The 17618-nt window shown below is 36.9% G+C and overlaps 1 protein-coding gene across 7 annotated transcripts in view; it reads left to right on the top strand.

The window, feature by feature from the left end:
• The window catches only part of BMPR1B (bone morphogenetic protein receptor type 1B), a 377788-nt gene that overhangs the window by 71284 nt on the left and 288886 nt on the right, over positions 1-17618 (top strand). For 2 of the 7 annotated variants that reach the window (XM_070262222.1, XM_070262224.1), the window contains exon 2: positions 9758-9883. The exons of 3 other annotated variants lie outside the window; for them this stretch is intronic. Coding sequence is in view for 1 of the 4 variants with exons in the window: in XM_070262220.1 (XP_070118321.1) it covers positions 13590-13596 (7 nt within the window). In the remaining 3 variants the exon portion in view is untranslated. Of the gene's footprint in view, positions 1-9638; positions 9884-13482; positions 13597-17618 lie in introns of those variants that run through there. 2 more of the 7 variants (XM_070262220.1, XM_070262226.1) reach the window with 2 other exon arrangements.

Raw genomic sequence — 17618 nt, 5'->3', positions numbered from 1 at the left:
TGCAGTGTTTGGATATAATGTTCTCTATATATCTCCTAAGTCCATCTGGTCTAATGTGTCGTTTAAGGCCATTGTTTCTTGATTGGTCTTCTGTTTGGATGATCTATCCATTGGTGTAAGTGGAGTGTTAAAGTCCCCTACTATTATTGTGTTACTGTCTGTTTCTCCTTTTATGTCTGTGAATAATTGCTCTATATATTTAGCTGCTCCTATGTTGGGTCCATAGCTATTTACAAGTGTTATATTCTCTTGTTAGATTGTTCCCTTTATCATTATGTAGTGCCCTTCTTTGTCTCTTGTTACAGTTTTTGTTTTAAAGTCTACTTTTTCTGATATAAGTATTGCTACCCCCACTTTCTTTTCTTTGCCATTTGCATGGAGTATCTTTTCCTATACTTTCAGTTTGTGAGTGTCTTTAGGTCTGAAGTGTGTCTCTTGTATGCAGCGTATATATGGGTCTTGTTTTTTTTATCCAGTTGGCTCTCCATGATCTTTTGATTGGAGCATTTAGTCCATTGACATTTAAAGTAGCTATTGATAAACATGTATTTGTTGCCATTTTGTTGCTTTTTTTCCCTGGGTGTTACAAAACCAATTTTTATTTACGATATTCTCTAAGTATAAGCAAAAATATTGGGCTCTAGTGCATTTACCTGTAATCTTTAAGAAGAAATACTAAATGAGGGAGTGTTATTATTTTGACTTAATAGAGGATCAAGATATAGGGAAGGAATTTAGAGGAATTCATTTCCCCCCAAGAATGTGTATTTAATCTTTGTTACCTTATCAAGTATATCAAAAGATGTCTTGCAAATTGCAATAGACATAAGCATAAAAATATCCAGTTTAATATAGTTGAAGTATTGGTAAATAAGTGCAGTTCTAGCCTGTCATTATCTTTGGATTCAGTTAGGAATTCGAAGAAAAGTAAAGCTAAATTTCAGTTAAGCTTTTTATTGAGTTTATGAAATCCATTTTAGGAGGGGAATTAAAATTCATAGAATTTCTATATAACAGTTCTCTATAATAATCCCCCAAAGTATTCAACAGGGCCATTTTTCAGTAACAGAAGTATCAAAAAGGGGAAAAAAGTTATTTTAAAGAATTGATCACTGCAGGGATTGTCATATATTAGTAGTGAGGTACAGTTTATTTTATGTTGGGGAATATGATCCTGGCAGAGTGGAGCACAAGTGCAGATACCCCAAGGCAACAGTGTGACTGACATCCTTGAATGGTAGCAGGGAGGCCAGCCTGCCTGCAGGGAGTGATCCAGCGGGGCGTACAAGGGGACGTTCAGAGGGATAACAGGCAGCTAGATCATGTTCAGACTTGTAGGCAGTCTTAAGGACTTTGCTTGTATTTTTAGTGATGCAGAAAATCATTGGAATGTTTTAATCAAATGAGTAATATGAGTTGTCATTGGTTTTTAAAAGATGGTTCTGGCTGCTGCCTGGAGAGTAATGTTAGGAGAGCAGATGGGAATCGAGAGACCTGCTGGAGTCTCCTATACCAGTCTGTGTGAGCCAGGTTGGCATGAGTGAAACTGATGAGAAAAAGTAAAATTCAGGAAGCATTTTAAAGGAAGAACTGGAAGAATTTGAATTGGATGTGGGAGATAAATGATAGGGAGGCATCAAGAACAAGTACAAGGATTTTTCTAGATCAAAGGATGAGGTTCCCATTTATGGGGCCAACGGAGACTGAGAGGCGAAGGACTGGGTGAAGTCAGGAGTTCATTTTTAGACATGTTGAAATGTCAATTGAAATGGATATGTGAGGCTAGACTTGAGGGAGGAGAGTGGCTGAAGATAGAAATTTGAGTTTCATTAGCCTATAGGATTTACCTAAAGCCACTAGACTGGATGGGACCATTTAGAGAATGGGTGTAGATAGAAAAGAAATGTGAAGACTGATCCTAGTGCATTCTGAGGTTTGTAAGTTGAAGAGATGAGGAAGAACCAGCAAAGGAGGACGAAAAGGAGTGAGGTGAAGGGCAGTCAGGAGACTGTGACTCCAGGCAGCCATGTGATGAACGTATTGTGAGGGAGTGGAATTGATAACCTTAGTTAAATCCTGTTTAAAGTACAGCAACATGCAGGGTCAGCGGGTGACCTTGAGAAAGCAGGCTGTAGGGTTGAGAGAAAGCCTGTTCGGGTTGGTTTCAAGAGAGGGAAAGAGTGGAGGAAGGAATTGCCAGGCAGCAAGTGTCAACAATTCTCTTGAGGAAAAAAGGAACTGAGAAATGAGTGGTATTTGGAGTAGGAAATGAGGACAAGAGAAGTTTTTGTTTTCTGAAAAATAAAAGTAAATCCAGCATGGTAATGATCCAGTAGAGAAATACGAGAGAGAGGGGGGAACTGTTTTACTGCTGTCCTTGAGATACCAGAGGAGATGGGATCTAGTGCAAAAAAGAGGGGACTGTGGGAGAGGTGGTCTTGGATAAGCACGCAGACTGTTTGTTCTCCCTAGGAGGAAAGGTGGAACGTGTGGTCACAGATGCAGGTTGGTAATTAGGTGTGGTGGCCATGATAAAGTAAGAGGGTTTTTCTGGTGTGTGTTTTATTTATTTAGTTAGCTAGTTTTTGTTTTTTAGTTTCTGTGGGCTGTCCTAGACAGAATATTTAAGGGTGTGGGAACGAGAAGGAAGGGGGGGCTGGGGAAAGAAGGCAGTCCTGGAAACAAAGTGAAAGGCCAGTGGTCAATGGATTATTGTAACAGCTCTTGCCTGTCCTAAGATATGTTGTATTCTCTCTCCACTTGTTTCGACCTTTAGTCCAAAGCTACAGTGCATAGAGGGCTTGTCCCCGACTTGCTCTTTCCCTTCCTCCTGGTTCTTGCTGATAGCTTTCCTTTGGTCTGCACTGCACCGTGAGCAGAAGGGCTCTGTGTGCAGCAGACTTTGACTAAAGAGTTGAGACGAAGGAGATTACCACATAACCCTTCTTGCCTTTATTTTTAAAATCCTTCATGCTTCAGAGCAGTTGGTCTTCCTCTTCTGTGCTTGGGTCTCTGTGGCAGACGAGGGAAGCCTGTGGGTCCCCTCCTCAAGATAATTTTTAAATGAATAAAAACTCAGAGTATTACAAAGGAAACCAATTAATGAGATCGTTTTAAAAAATCTAAAAGGCAAATGTGATATAATAATATGTGAGTCTTTATTGTGTGTTCAACAAGTTCTAGTGGTAGGTCGCATGACTGCCTTAATTTGAAAGTACTTAATAAATAAACAATGTTCCGAGATATCTGTAAGAGCTAAGATATGATATGAAATGTTTGTGATTGCCGATGGTGACAAGGTCGTTGGTATTGGTACTGTGATTTGTTGCCTACTTTCATAATTAAAGGAAATACTAAATTTCAGTTAAACGTTCCTAAAAAGAGAGATGAAATCTTTTCCCCCATCATGCATTCTGTGTCTGAACCTTTTTGAGGGTCTGTGAACCTCAGGTCATCACTCTTGCCTCAGAGGAAATAGTGCACCTCTTCTGTCAGAGGCTGATCCCGCTGCCTGTGGTCTGGCCTTCTACCCCTGTTTTTTCTGAGACCTCTTCCGTATAGAGAGCCCAGGTTGCTTTTATATCTTGAATCTCTTTTTCTATCTGGATTTTTTGTCCTTTCCTGCTTGGAATATGTACTTGCATTTCTTCTATCTTCCATTTCCCATTAGGGCAGTGAGTAGCCTTACTTGCCTGGATGTGGCCAGCACAGTGACTGGCATGTACTCTTTAAATGTGTATTGTAGAAGGTGCTCATTAAATGTTTATTAAATAAATAAATAGATGCTTCTATTTCCAATGGCAATTCACAGACTTTTGTGTAAATTAGCAAATATTACAACTGTCTTTTTGCTGGTGAAGGGAAGATTCTCATAGGATTAATGAGCATTAATCAAGCCCCATTGGTAAACTCAGTAGATTATGGAAATTCATCAGTCAGTCCATGAAAGTCAACATCCTCACAAAGGGATATGCCAGACTTCCAAATTTAAGTAATTTTGATAAGAAAAGTTGAGATTAACTCTTTGTCAAACCAGTTCATTGGTTTCCATGAAAGCTGGAGAAAGAAGGTAATGTTGAATGATTTATAACTTGCTGGGCTTTAGAATTCAGAAATACGGTTAACCCAAATTTCTTTAAGTTGCATGTGTAGAAATATAGTTCTGATTTAAATTTTGCGGTAGATTCATGTAGACACGAGTTATCTTAGATTAAAAGCTTAGAATTCAATGGCAGTAGAATTTAGTTTTGGAGAAGTATTCACTATTAGTATTAGAAAATGCTTTTTGTCCTTGATATGAAGTTACTTTTGTTCTATCCGTTCCCTGAATTAATTTAGTTTTCTTGTAGTTCAGTAACTGATATTCTCTGAACACATACTTCTGATTTATATAGCTATTAATTATATTTTATCTGTAATATTGGTTCTATTGTTATTTTATATTCCTTCCTTCTTGGTTACTTGAATTTTTGTGTATATGTGTTTATACGAACACACATGAGTCAACTGAGGTAACTGCAAAGCTGTTAGTTCAGTGCTCGCCACATAGTAAGGACCAGACAATGGCATAAGGAACCACAACATGCAGACACACATTTATTCTCTCCACCTAGATTACGAACTTGTGTGGAAACTCTGTGAACGTGGGACCTTGTTTGTTTTGTACATCTCCGTCTCCCAGATGCCCCTGCCACAGTGTCTGGCCCATAGTAGGTTATCAATAAATATTTGTTGCATGAATGTAAGCAAGCCCCTAAGGAGCAGTGGTCATATAGGATGGGAATAGAGATGAAGAAAGTAGAGATTTTCTGGTAAATCGTGCTAAACGTGAACACATTTCCCCTTCTTACCTATTTGTACTCAGAGCAATTAGTATTTCTTACAAATACGTAATGAATATGGTTAGTGCAGGTGGGTGAGGTGTGGGGAGGTACAGTACTCAGCCAGCACACACTGGCTTGGCTGTCTTGGTCCTTTATGGCCAGCCTCCCTTCTTATTGGATATATGTAGGCCATATCAGTTGGACAGCGTTTTGAATATCATCTGTGGGCTTAAGTGAATATTTGGAAGAAAAGTTATTCGAGTAAGCTGTATAGATAGAAAAAAATATATACACACACACACACATATGGACGTTACTATGTGTCTAATTTTAAGCAATGGTAGAAATTTTAGCATATATTCAATATAAACCATCTATATATTAGAGAACCTATAAACTAGTAAGCTATATTTTAATATTGCTAAAAATAAGATATTTTAACACTTAACGTGTTGCGTTTTCTAGTTCCAAATGGTAGTGATGGTAGTGAAAGTACATAATTGGTTTTATTACATATATGTACTTGCCAGTTCAGTAGGGGACTCAAATATTTTATAGGGCCATGAAAATTAATCGGTAGCATTTTCTTCTTATAATGACGAGCACCCACATTAAAATTATCATATTCCATGTAGCTTATTTTTTTTTTTATCATCTTTGTCTTAATTCTCCTCCTTAAAAAAAGGCAGAGCAACTACTAGACTATATATAATTTTATACTTGCCAATTGACCTTCCCTCGGGGGCTACTGTAGTTTTTATAAATAGCTTGCTGACTTCGAAGAAACAGAGTTCTGTTCTTATGAACTCATCTGGAAAGGGCATTGCTTTGGGGATATGGAGACCATGTGTGGAATTTCAGCTACAGGAAAAATTCTGGGATTTAGGCAAAGAAATATTGGGTAGTTTAAAATTGAAAGTCCATTTGTGAAAAATTGATTTGCTCTTAATGCCATATTTTTTTTTTAGAAACTAATATATTCTGGTCTCCAGTCTGGGGTTTTCAGACTCCCAGGGACCTACAAACACAGATTGGTACCACTGGTCATATGCACTGATTTGCAGTAGTATATTCTTGATTTATTAAACATGAGCAAATGTTATTTATTACTTAAAAAGGGAAATTTGTTTAGTTTACTCAATTTTTCATAACATGGAGTTAATGGAGTAAAAATAATAAAAAATTCCCTTGGGAAAGACTCGTGCCACTTTGCAGCCTGACCTGTACAGCTGCCGTACATGTGAGATTGTGACCTCTAGAGATTTTTATTGATTGAATTAACATATTCAAAAAGCTGAGAATACAAACTTTTTAACTGAATTTTAGTTTTTTTAAAACGAGATAATTGACACATTTCAGGTGTACAACAAAATGATTCGACACTTGGATGTATTGCGATCACCACAGTGTCTAGTTAATATCCATCACCACATATAGTTACAGTTGTTTTCTTGGATGAGAGGTTTTAAGATTTACCCTCTTAGCAACTTTCAAATATACAATACAGTATTATTAACTGTAGTCACCATGCTGTACATTATATCCCAGGACTTAATTTATTTTGAAACTGGAAGTTTGTACCTTTTGACCAGCTTCACCCATTTCTGATTGTGAATGTCAAAGTTTAATGAACTACTTTTTATCCTGCATTAAAATTTTTGATGAAAGATGCAAGTGGTTTTATGATATTTCTGTAATGAGAATACATATGGAGGTTGGTGTATCTTGTATTATCCTTAAAGCAATGGATGTGTGATACTGAGTTCATTTTTCTTAAAGTAACTTTTGTTGTACTTGGATTAAGAGATATCCAAAATAAGCTTTGCTATTTTCAGGGCCAGTGGGTTTTTTTGTGTGTTTCTTTTTACTTTTCTTTTTCCTTGAGGAGGGGGGAGGTGGTCCTGGTTAGGCTATCAGCAGTAGCCGCCATCAAGCTGCACACTCTCTGAACGTGTATCACAGTGTAACCCCCAGTGTCTCCAAAAGTTGTAAAAGCACTATACCTGTTACTGAAGACTGAGTTTGTATGAATTCATTTTGAAACATTAAAAAAATTTAAAACCAACATTAGATGCCTAGTTATAGAATTGCCCCAGTTGACAGTCCAATTTAATTTTTAAGAAAGCTTTGCTCATCACATTCTTAAATGACTTAAATATGCTGATAAGAAATTTCTCAGTATTCTGGTGATTCAAAGTCCTTTTCTTCAGGGTGGTGTTTTAAATACCCAGCCTAAATTCTTACTGCAAGTTAAACTTACTCTTATTCAGCCTGTAGTTGAAGGAAGAGTGCTGTTTGAGTTATTTGCATTTCCTCTGGGCTCACTTCATGTTTGAGGACTACTGTGAAACTCTGTATTCTTGCTAGCTGTCTATTTCTTCAAACCCCATGCTGCCTCATCTGTTTTATAACAGTTCTCTAGTGTCCTGAAATGATAAAAAGTTGATATGATACCCCACCTTAATCCTATTGTAATATAAAGGAGAAATTAAATGAACATTTATTTTTTATAAAAAATTTTAGGGGCCGGCCTGGTGGCTCAGCAGTTAATTTTGCACGTTCAGCTTTGGTGGCCTGGGGTTCGCCGGTTTGGATTCCGGGTGCAGACATGGCACCGCTTGGCAAGCCATGCTGTGGTAGGCGTCCCACATATAAAGTAGAGGAAGATGGGCACGGATGTTAGCTCAGGGCTAATCTTCCAAAAAAAAGATAAAAAAAATTTTAACAAATACATTTTCAAAAACAACATGAATTTCAATATGGAAAAGCTTGGGCGTGACGTATCAGGAATAATGAAGTAGTTAGTTTCCTGTATGTGTGTGTAGCATCACTGTGAAGACCACAGCTACAGGTGCAGGCTAAAAAAATTTGTATCAGCAACTTAAAAGCAACACACAGTTTTGAGATGGAGGGTGCAACTTTTTGATATGGTGAATCGATTTTGATGAGGCTCTGAACAAAACAAATCCTTTGACTCACGTAGTTGTTTTTCTTGAAAAATTCAATGTGTATTAAAAATTTTCCATAAGTACTATGTGTTTATGTAAAATAGGGTAAGGTTCTAGACTCAGATAATTATAAACATATTTTTCACCCTCATGACTCTCTAGCCATTCATTCAGAAGTCGTGAGGACCCGAGAAAATTCTGTTTGAAACTCTCCTTTGTATTACAGCAAACATAGCAAGCCTCTCCTCGGCCCATGAAAAGCAGATAATACTCCCTAGTCATTGTGCAAGCCCAGAACGCGAGAACTTATTTTAAAAGAAAGAAAGGCCTGGCCTAGGTGATTCTCCTGAGAACTTTTGCTCTAGGCTAAGCTTTTAAGCTTAGGCCCTACTTTCTAAAGCATCAGTTTCTTTTTCCTCTTCTTTAATCTATCTGCTTTTTCTATCTTATACTTCAGTATAATCAGTAAAGACAAGGGATTCACATTTATCTCAGAATATACTTAGTATACATTGAATGGTGTGATCTCTAATAATCTATATGTAAAATAAAGTTTTAAGCAAATTAACAGTTGCTAATACACCATTGTGGGTGATTACCAAAGAGATCCTTTCATCTTTTTTGAGTGGAATTCCACTTCATGTAAAGATTGTTTTATTTTAAAATGTGTGGGGGATTGATAATAACACCAAACATTTATAGAGCACTTATCTAAGAGTTATGATGTTGCTTACCTTATCTCTTATTTTTAAGTCTGCTAACCATCTGATGAAACAGATATTATTAATATCTTCATTTTACAAAAAAGAAATCAGAGCCATAGAGGGGTTAATTACCTTGCTCAAGGTCATGCAACTATTAAGTAGAAGAGCGAGATTTAAACTCGGGTTTCTCTGACTCTACAGCAATTGCTCTTAAATTGCAGTGGTGTTTGGGTGAGTCTTTTCAAAGGTAGATCATCACTGTTAAAACATGTCTAGCACAAACCTATAGAGAAACTTTCCCTATTTGTTTTCTAATAACCTGTTTTTCTGTACCTCCTCTTATTTTCCCTTCTTTTGAGTCAAGTAGATATATGGGATATAAAAGTAAATTATACAGAGAAATTCTACTTGGTGTTAGTTAAGTGTCAAAATGGCAATGAGAAATTGATGAGGGCTAAGTACTTCAATATTGCCAACATCATGATGCTCATCAGTGATAAGCAAGTGAGTCTAGTCTGCCTGTGTGGTCTGGAATAGAAAGAGGATAGAAACTATGAAAACGCTGCCACGTACTTAACAAAAACTGTATGAATAACAAAACCCCAAAGGCAGAGGATAATAATTATTTTTCGTTAACCACCTTCAACTTCAGCTGATGGGAAAGCCTGCTTTTTGTCTTTCTGGTGCTAGTTACCAGCCAAGAAGCGGGGTTTGCATTGCTGCCACTGGTGGCGTCTGTGACTCCTAGATAAGCAGTGCTTTCTAATCTCCTGTGGGTTCTTTCCAGCATTAATAAATGTGTTTAAAATAAATGAAGTTATATGAATGGATCAAATGAGTGCTTCATGTGCTTGACAGTGAAATGATCAGATTTTAACTTACATTTAAAATTGACAGAGGCTTCCCATTAAAAATAGCATTTGGTTGCAGTTGCTGACACAGCCTCTTCCAATTTTCTGGTAAAAGATCAATGAAGACCCAGAAAACAAACAAGCCAATAGAAAAGACTGACTCATTTGCTAGGAATTTTGGTGCCACTTCCTCCACCTACAAGGAGCTGGGGCCTGGGAAGAACAGGCTTGTCTCATGAAGCAGCCCAGCCGGTTTCAAGTGGGAAGTGTAATTTGCTGCTTGTGTAACCTCTGCTGCTTGCTCCGATGCCCATTATGAAAAATGAGGCAGCTCTCCATCTGCTGCAGGGGTGCTCTTTTTCTGAGGAAGCTGTAATGTTACCATCCCTTATGCCTCCATTCTCTTACGTCTTTATGCATCCGTCCTGCAGCCGTGAGAACGTAGAAGGTGGCAAGAACCTGAAGGACTGGGAGAGTTGGAGCCGCCGACTACTGCATCCTGAAAGGAAGAGGTCTCTTCAGGTAGAGGGCCCAGGATGGGAACGGAGAACTGAAGGGTAGGCATCTGAGTCTTCAGGTGATCCTTTATCAGACCGGTGATGTTTAAGGAGAAGGCCCCTCTGCAGTCCAGAAGACCAGCTATAAATTAATGCCTGACAGTCGCTGAGAGTTGGGTTTATAACTCTTCATATCTGTCTCCATTCCTGCTACAGCAGTGAAGTGGGGTTTCTATACCCATTGAAGAGCCCAGTGAGCCAGGCCAAGCCCTCTGATGGTAGACATCATCATCATCATCAGAGGAAGAGGAAGTAGAAAAATTCAGCAACGTGGGGCCTGTTAACAATGCTCCACTTCAGGATAAAGGCCTATGGTCCTGACGATGCAAGAGAAAGGCACATTTTTGGAAATATTTACAATACTAGAAGAACATTTAGAAAACAGCATAACAGAGGGTAGATGATATGGTAGCTATGAAACTGCAGCAGAGAGCTGTAAGGAGAGAACAAGCTCATGTTTTCATAAAGGTGGGGAAAGATTGCAAGGAACACAAAGATTAGGAGAGTGGGATTTAGGTCTGCAGAGGAGGCAAGAAAGAATAATTAATGTTTTGAAAAACTAAATCAGTGCTGTGAAGAAGAAACTTGAGGAACTTTCTTAGATTTCAGAGAAGGATCAAGAGGTGAAAACAATGAGGTAAGAGATAAACATAGGGAGAGAGAACTGAAAACCCAGTCTAAGAAAGATAAATATAAATGGCTGATAAAAATATGAAAAAATCCAGCCTTAGGGTTATGCAAAGAAATGTAAATGAAAATAAGAGTTCTCCTTTTGTGCCAATGAAATTAACAAATATTAACCAAGTGACACACTTTTGACATAAGTTCAGTGAAAAAGTGCTGCTTGAAATGTACAGTCATTTAGATAGGTAACATTTTCTTAAAAAGCTTAGCACTTTATCTAAAGGAGTAATGTGTATATAATAAGGTTTATGTATAAGGATAACAGAAATTGGAAAAAATCTAGTAATCTATGAGAGGCTTAAATGTAGTAATAATTTATAGCCTTAAAATCGTGGTTTTGAAAATATTTAATGATGTGGAAATGTCCTTCCCATACACTATAGTTTTAGAGTTTCCCAGCTGGATGCTAATAGATAAACAAGGAAAATATATGAAGTCAGAAATAAATATGGGAAGCTGCTTGCTCCCTAGATTTGTTATGACTTGCTTTCTAAGTCGTTTATTATGATTTGAAAAGTCATGATAAATGTTAGCAGCTTATAGGCTCTGAGAAATCCTGTAATAAAGGCATCTGCTAACTTTGCTTAAACTGTTTTATATCATTTTATACCACAGAACACTGTTTTTAGTGGAACAGATTTTAATATAATATTAACATCTCCCAGACGAATGTTCTTTAAATACCAGTTTGGGGAACAATATATTAAATTAAAAAAATATATTTTATATGAAACAGAGGTAAATATACAAAATAACTTAAAATTATCTCTGAATAGTTGAATTGTTTTGTACTTATATGTAACTCTTAAATTTTCTTCGACAAGAATTTCTTCAATAAGCGTGCAGTCTGGGCTGGCTCTGGGCCGAGTGGTTGGGTGCACGCACTCTGCAGCAGCAGCCTGGGGTTTTGCCGGTTCGGACCCTGGGCATGGATGAGGCACTGCTCGTCGGGCCATGTTGGAGCGGTGTCCCACATGCCACAACTAGAAGGACCTGCAACTAAAATATACAGCTACTTACTGGAGGGATTTGGGAGAAAGAGCAGGCAAAAAAATGAAGTCCTTTTTTTTTTAAAAAAAATACGAAAATATGGCAAATTTATTTAAAAAAGAAATATGAGGAACTCCAGCTATAAAACTTAATAGTTATTAGAGGATATAAAAGGGAACCATCATTCTGATGGAATTCGTGTCGTTAATATTTGCCTATTACAGAATTTTGGATTAGGCCTTTATTTTGAAATGTGGAGAGAGAGATTTTGAACAAATCTTTAATGATACAGAGTTAGTTCCTCCTTAACTGTGAATGATGAGTTCCATTAGACCAAAAAATTGAAAGAGTTATTGTGAGTCAAAGTAGAGTGAAAATAGTTATTTTTTGTTTCTTTATTTTGTTTTAATCAAAGAACTGAACACAAACTTTATCTAACCCTAACCATAGGAAAAAAGGGGACGACGGTTAGTTGCTGTTGGTGATTGAGGGTGTGTGTATGTGTGCGCACACGCACTGTATGTGTCTTTTTCCTCATTTTCTTCATTTTTAATAGATCAAAGTGAAAGAGACTGTAATCCTATCTCTTCAGAGTCTTTCTCCACCCTTTCCAAATCAACTTAAATTTTTCTAATTATTCACAGATGAGATTAAGTCCAAAAGAACTTTTTTCCTGTTATTGTTCTATTTCTCTCCTTTTTCTTTCACAAATGACTACTTTTCTTTTTGCAGCTACTTTAATAGATAAGCATGTCAATATAGTTTACTATTTCCATAGTCATTTTATTAATGCAAGAATTTTAGACTAACAGAGGCAAATCTGGAAATGATTTAGATCCTTGCCTTTTTGAAGAATTGAATTGTGGTCCCTTCAGACTGTCTAGAGCAAATTAAATTGGGAGGTGAGAGAATTAAGCTTCAAGAGGCTACACTTTGTGTTAGAATGGGTAGTAGTCACTTTAAGTTGTAAAATGAATTTGAAAAATGCATGTTCTAGTTAATAATTCTTTTTTAAAACGCAGCTTTCCATCTTTTCTATTAGCCAAGTTAATTTTTTGTGATTTAAACTGAAGACTATAGCACACAACGTTAATAGCCTTCCCGTGAGGGATGTTGTAATGCCAGAGTCAATAATCCAGTCTTCTTCTATGGACTGTATTGTGTATAGGGTACAATAGCATTTCTTTCCCCACGTTAATTTACTCAGTAAGACATGATTTCAGACGACCCTGTGCACACGTATTTTTAGAACATTCAAAGGTAGAAAGTAGTGGAAACCTCATATGGTCCACTCCTGCATTCTTGATTTGGTGAACACTTTGATCACTGTAGTGTGGCAGTTTTACAGCCAAATCCCAAACCAGGTGGCATAAAGATGATGAACCTTGAAAACAATGAGGTTCAGTGACAAGGCTTTTTAAAAGAAGAGTTAATATTCAGTAATAATAATAATTGAGAAATCTGTGAAAATAGCAAAACATTTTTGAGTTATTTTGGCCCATAGTGTGAGCAGATGACTTCATTGTGTATCAGTGACTAAAGGGTTGTGTAGTTAGGATTTCAAAAGTAAATCATTTCCATTTTATCCAATGAAAAATCCTCTTGTTCCCGGGTCTTCAGGAGCTCAGTTAATAATTTGTGTTGTGATCAGTGTGGTTTTGGGGATTTTCATCTGTGACTAATTAGAACTTGGTTTTTTAATTTGAAATTCCTCCTTCTTGGTGAAGCTCCCTAATTGGAATAAGAGAAGCAAATTTTCCTGCCCCCATTGTCCCTTCACCAATGATTCCCTAATGCTTCCTAAACTGGATGAAGTACTGCTGATGAAGGCAAAAACTGAAGGTTGAAAGAATTAACGAGGCTGTTACTTAAATTTGTATCCCAAATTTTTCACTAAGAGGGGAAAATTTCTCTCCTTTGGGTAGGGAGGAAATGAAGTTGAGGTCTGAGAATTACAAGATGTATGCTACAACCTTGAAGAATAAGAATTGTGTGTTTAGAAGCATTTAGCGATCCAGAAAACATCATTAAGATGCTGAGTAAGTACTATTTCCAAAATAGTTATCAGATGTTACAGAATGAGATACACATAATCCAATAAAGCGGGGCTCTTGAGGAAAAGGGACATTTCTTTTTTTTTTTTTTTTTTCAGCTGGGAAGGATTCGCCCTCAGTTAATGTCTGTTGCCAGTCTTCCTTTATCTGTCTCTCTGTCTTTTTTTTTTTTTTCTAATTTCCCTCCCCAAAGCCTCAGTACATAGTTGTTAGTTCTTCTATGTGAGCCACTGCCACAGCATGGCTGCTGACGGATGAGTGGTGTGGTTCCGTGCCTGGGACACTGAACCTGGGCTGCCGAGGCAGAGTGCGCTGAACTTTAACCAGTAGGCCGTCAGGGCTGGCTCTTCTTATTTATTTTTTAATTCCTAGGTCTTGAATAACAGTTTTAACATAATGGGTTTGCTTAAGCATCGATCAAAAAAATAAATAAAACCGAGGCATAAGGATTCCATGTATAAACTAAATAGTTTGTATCTATTTTATTAAATTTGTTTCTATGTATTGGTCTCTGTAGTCAGGCATTGTTTTTTTAAGATGTGTCTGCTGCTTAGAGATACTAATTTTTATTCTCAGTTTTTGTAGGTGTTTGCTCTTCCTCCTATTAATAAGCACTGAGATTATACTATAGTAAATTCTGTTTTATAATAGTTAAGACCAGCTTTGGAGTTTGGCAGACCTCGGTCTGCTTGATTCTAGGCATTTCTGCTGCTAATCCATCCCACGAAGTCCGCCTAAAAGTTCACTTTCATACGTCTGCCTCTGTGTCTCTTTCAGAGATCTCTTCTATTCCGTTCTGTTCTTTATCCCTTCGTGTGTGTGTGTATTTTTCACTTTCATCTTGAGAGTTATAGGTAGTATAGTGCAGTGGTAAGGTAAAGGACACTGTGGCTAAACTCATTCCGATTCCACTTCTGCTACTTACCAGTTGGATCAGCTGGGGTAGATGATTTAATCCCTCTGTGTCTCAGTTTCCTCATGTGTGAGGTTGGGGTAATGATATCGCTGACCTCTCAGAGGTGTTGTAGGATTTAATGTGCTAATACTTGTAAAGTGCTTAGAACAATGTGTGGTGCTTATCTAAATTTCTTCGTGGGTCTTTGAAAGCTGATTAGAACTTGCTACCCCCTGTTTCATCCCAGAGTATTTTCTGACCTGATTTGATGTTCGAATTTCACTCTGACCTAGTCTGAGTTCTTCCTTTGGCGTGCCCCACCCCGGCCCTGTAAGTTCCTAGAACTCTGTCCACACTGCTCCAGTGACCTGAGTTCTCACTGTCAGAGAGGGTCCATGTCAAGCCTCCTCTCTTACCCTTTTCTTCCTTCCTTACCCTATGATCCCTGACCTCACAAAACACCGATTACAGAGTCAATTGTAAACTTTTTGAGTGTAGACAAAGAAATTAGGCTTTTGTTATCCCCAGACATTCTTTATTACAGCACTGGGAAAACAAGTTACTTGATAAACACATGGTAATTATAAAATTGTGTTTGTTGCTAATCTATTTTCCAAAAGAGAAATTTAGATATGATAGATAATGATATAGGTCAGAATCGACTTACACTATTTACAGTTTCAGTTGTGCATTTACTAATAGATTAGGAGCAATCAGAGATTGTTCAAATTGTGTATTCCCTGAAACCTGGTGTTTGAATAAAATAGGATCATTGTAAGGCTGAATTTCATCCAGGTAGGTGAATAGTTTGTGTTTATTCCTTATTAGATTTTGGTTGTGAGGAAATTATCCGTTTTAGTAGAAATAATAATAGTAGAAGTTAACTGTGCTTACTATGTGCTAAATACCGCCTGTCTGCCAACACCTAATCTTGACTGAAAAGCCATTAAAAAAAAAAGACAAGATGACTTGGGAGATTCCAAATTGAATTATAAATTTTGGAAGCATATTTTTTAAATGGAAGATTCTAGTTTAGAGAGTTTTGTGTTTAACAGAAATGTTGCTTCTAGATAGCTCACCAGGCTGTGTCTGGCTCTGGAGGATACTGGTGGGTGGTGGTCAGCAAATGAGGTGGGACACTGGAGGACACTGTCCTTGGCAGCGTGGCATGGTGAATAACAGTACTCGGGTTTTCTTTTCCACTAAAAAATCTCTCTAAGATCTTGAGGCGATTCAAAGTGAAAGGTGAAGAAAATAGTAGCACCCTGTATTTATTTTGGAGTTGCTCTTTGGTTTCTAATTTAGGTTGTGTATTTTCCTTTAATGTTTCATTTTGACATAATATATTTTAGAATGGACTTTTCTTGTGGATAAACATTTTATGATATGATTTTTCTCAAGTTCTAGGCGGCAATGTGGCTGTGTTTTATTTACTTGAATCATTTGTGATGAGAACCAGACTCAAACTTATTTCAGAAATAGTGTTAATTATACAAATGAAAGAGGCAGATATCTTTTTGATTCATCTGCACGTTTCAGAGTGGCTCTGTAGTGCATTCCTGAAACCATATCTAAATAATCATACAACATCTACTAATGTTGGTAGATATTTTATACTTGCTCATTGGAGGTTATATTTAGTTAAATGACCACATTTATGAGATTCAGTAATGAGATTCAGTACATGGGGAGCTAGTACAGTATATGGTAATGAGGTTAAAGGTTATGGAAGACGGATTCAAATATACCTGATGAATTGTATATTTAAATTGTTCTTTTAAGTATTGCAGATTTTGGCCTATATCCTACTGGTAATTATAAAACAAGACAGAAGTAAAAAAGATGGTAGATCAGGTTATGTTCAATGTTTTGAGTGGTCAAAATTCAAGGAATATGTGTTTTAACAGCAATACTGTAAAGGAACAGTGGTCTTTGGCTCAAGTACCACTTGTAATTACTGGAATCCAGGCTCCAGAAGACCTTCTATTTGGGGTGCAACCTCAGAATTGATCTCAACCTTTCCCATTTTGTGTTTCCTTCATGGCAGGTGAGAAGTAATAGTGGCAGGTGGGAGGATGTCAGGATGAAAATCAGGATTAAAAAAAGACTTCTCATTAAAGAATCAATATTAAGGGACTGTTTAAGAGGCTTTAGGCAGACGAGTAGAGGGAGGAGGAGGACTGGGAAGTCGTTTTGGAGATTAGGGTGACCTGAGTTCCCTGGGAAGGAAATGTTTGTTAAATACTATTTCTGAGTGGTTTTGTTTTGTATTTCTTTTACAAATGGATCACTTAATAAAAGTCAAAGACTTATTAAAAGACTTAAACTGGTTTAAGTAGATCATTTCTTAGAATTTCTGGACTATAGATTAGGGACTTAGTTATCTTAGGTTATTGCATTTGAAAAAGGGGTACCTGCTCAAGATACTATATTTATATAATTTTGGAAATACTAGGACTAGAGGTTAAAAGTCAACAAAAAGTCAAACTTACTTGATTGCCTTTTAATCAAGTTTATTTACATCATATTTAAAATTGTAAATAAGGCTAATATTCAGAAAATCTTCAACTTACTATTTTTTCTATTTAAATATATATTTTATATTACACCTAAAAATATTTTTAACAGCTTAGTGGTATATGGAGGTTTGTTTCATAATTTGTAGATGATATACTTCAATACAATAATTTACAGAATTTTGAGAATTTTCAGGTTTATGGATCTAGTCTAGATTAATTCAGAAAAGTAAATGCAGATTTAGTTATTTTTATTTATTATAACTAATATAAGAATGTATTATATAGTTCAAAGTGTAAATCTCTTCCTACTGTTTCTTACTTAAAATCTTCTAACAGTTCCCATGGCCTCCAAGATGAAGTCCAGCATCTCTATTACAGAAGCCTGATTTTTTTGGTTATTGATTTGTGAAGCTTCTCTATGTCCCCAGTCTGTTCTCTCTCCCCTTCCTAGTAGGAGTTATATCACCATTGATCTTCTCAAGCTCTCTACTTCAACTGTACCCTGTCGCTTTTTAGAGAATGATCATTGGTTTTCTCTAATCAGGAAATACAGGTCATGAGAGGTGTCCACCAGCTTTCTGCCTCATACCAGC

Source organism: Equus caballus, chromosome 3 (assembly GCF_041296265.1).
Source record: "Equus caballus isolate H_3958 breed thoroughbred chromosome 3, TB-T2T, whole genome shotgun sequence".
Lineage (NCBI taxonomy): Eukaryota > Metazoa > Chordata > Mammalia > Perissodactyla > Equidae > Equus > Equus caballus.
This window is presented reverse-complemented; position numbering and strand designations above follow the sequence as displayed.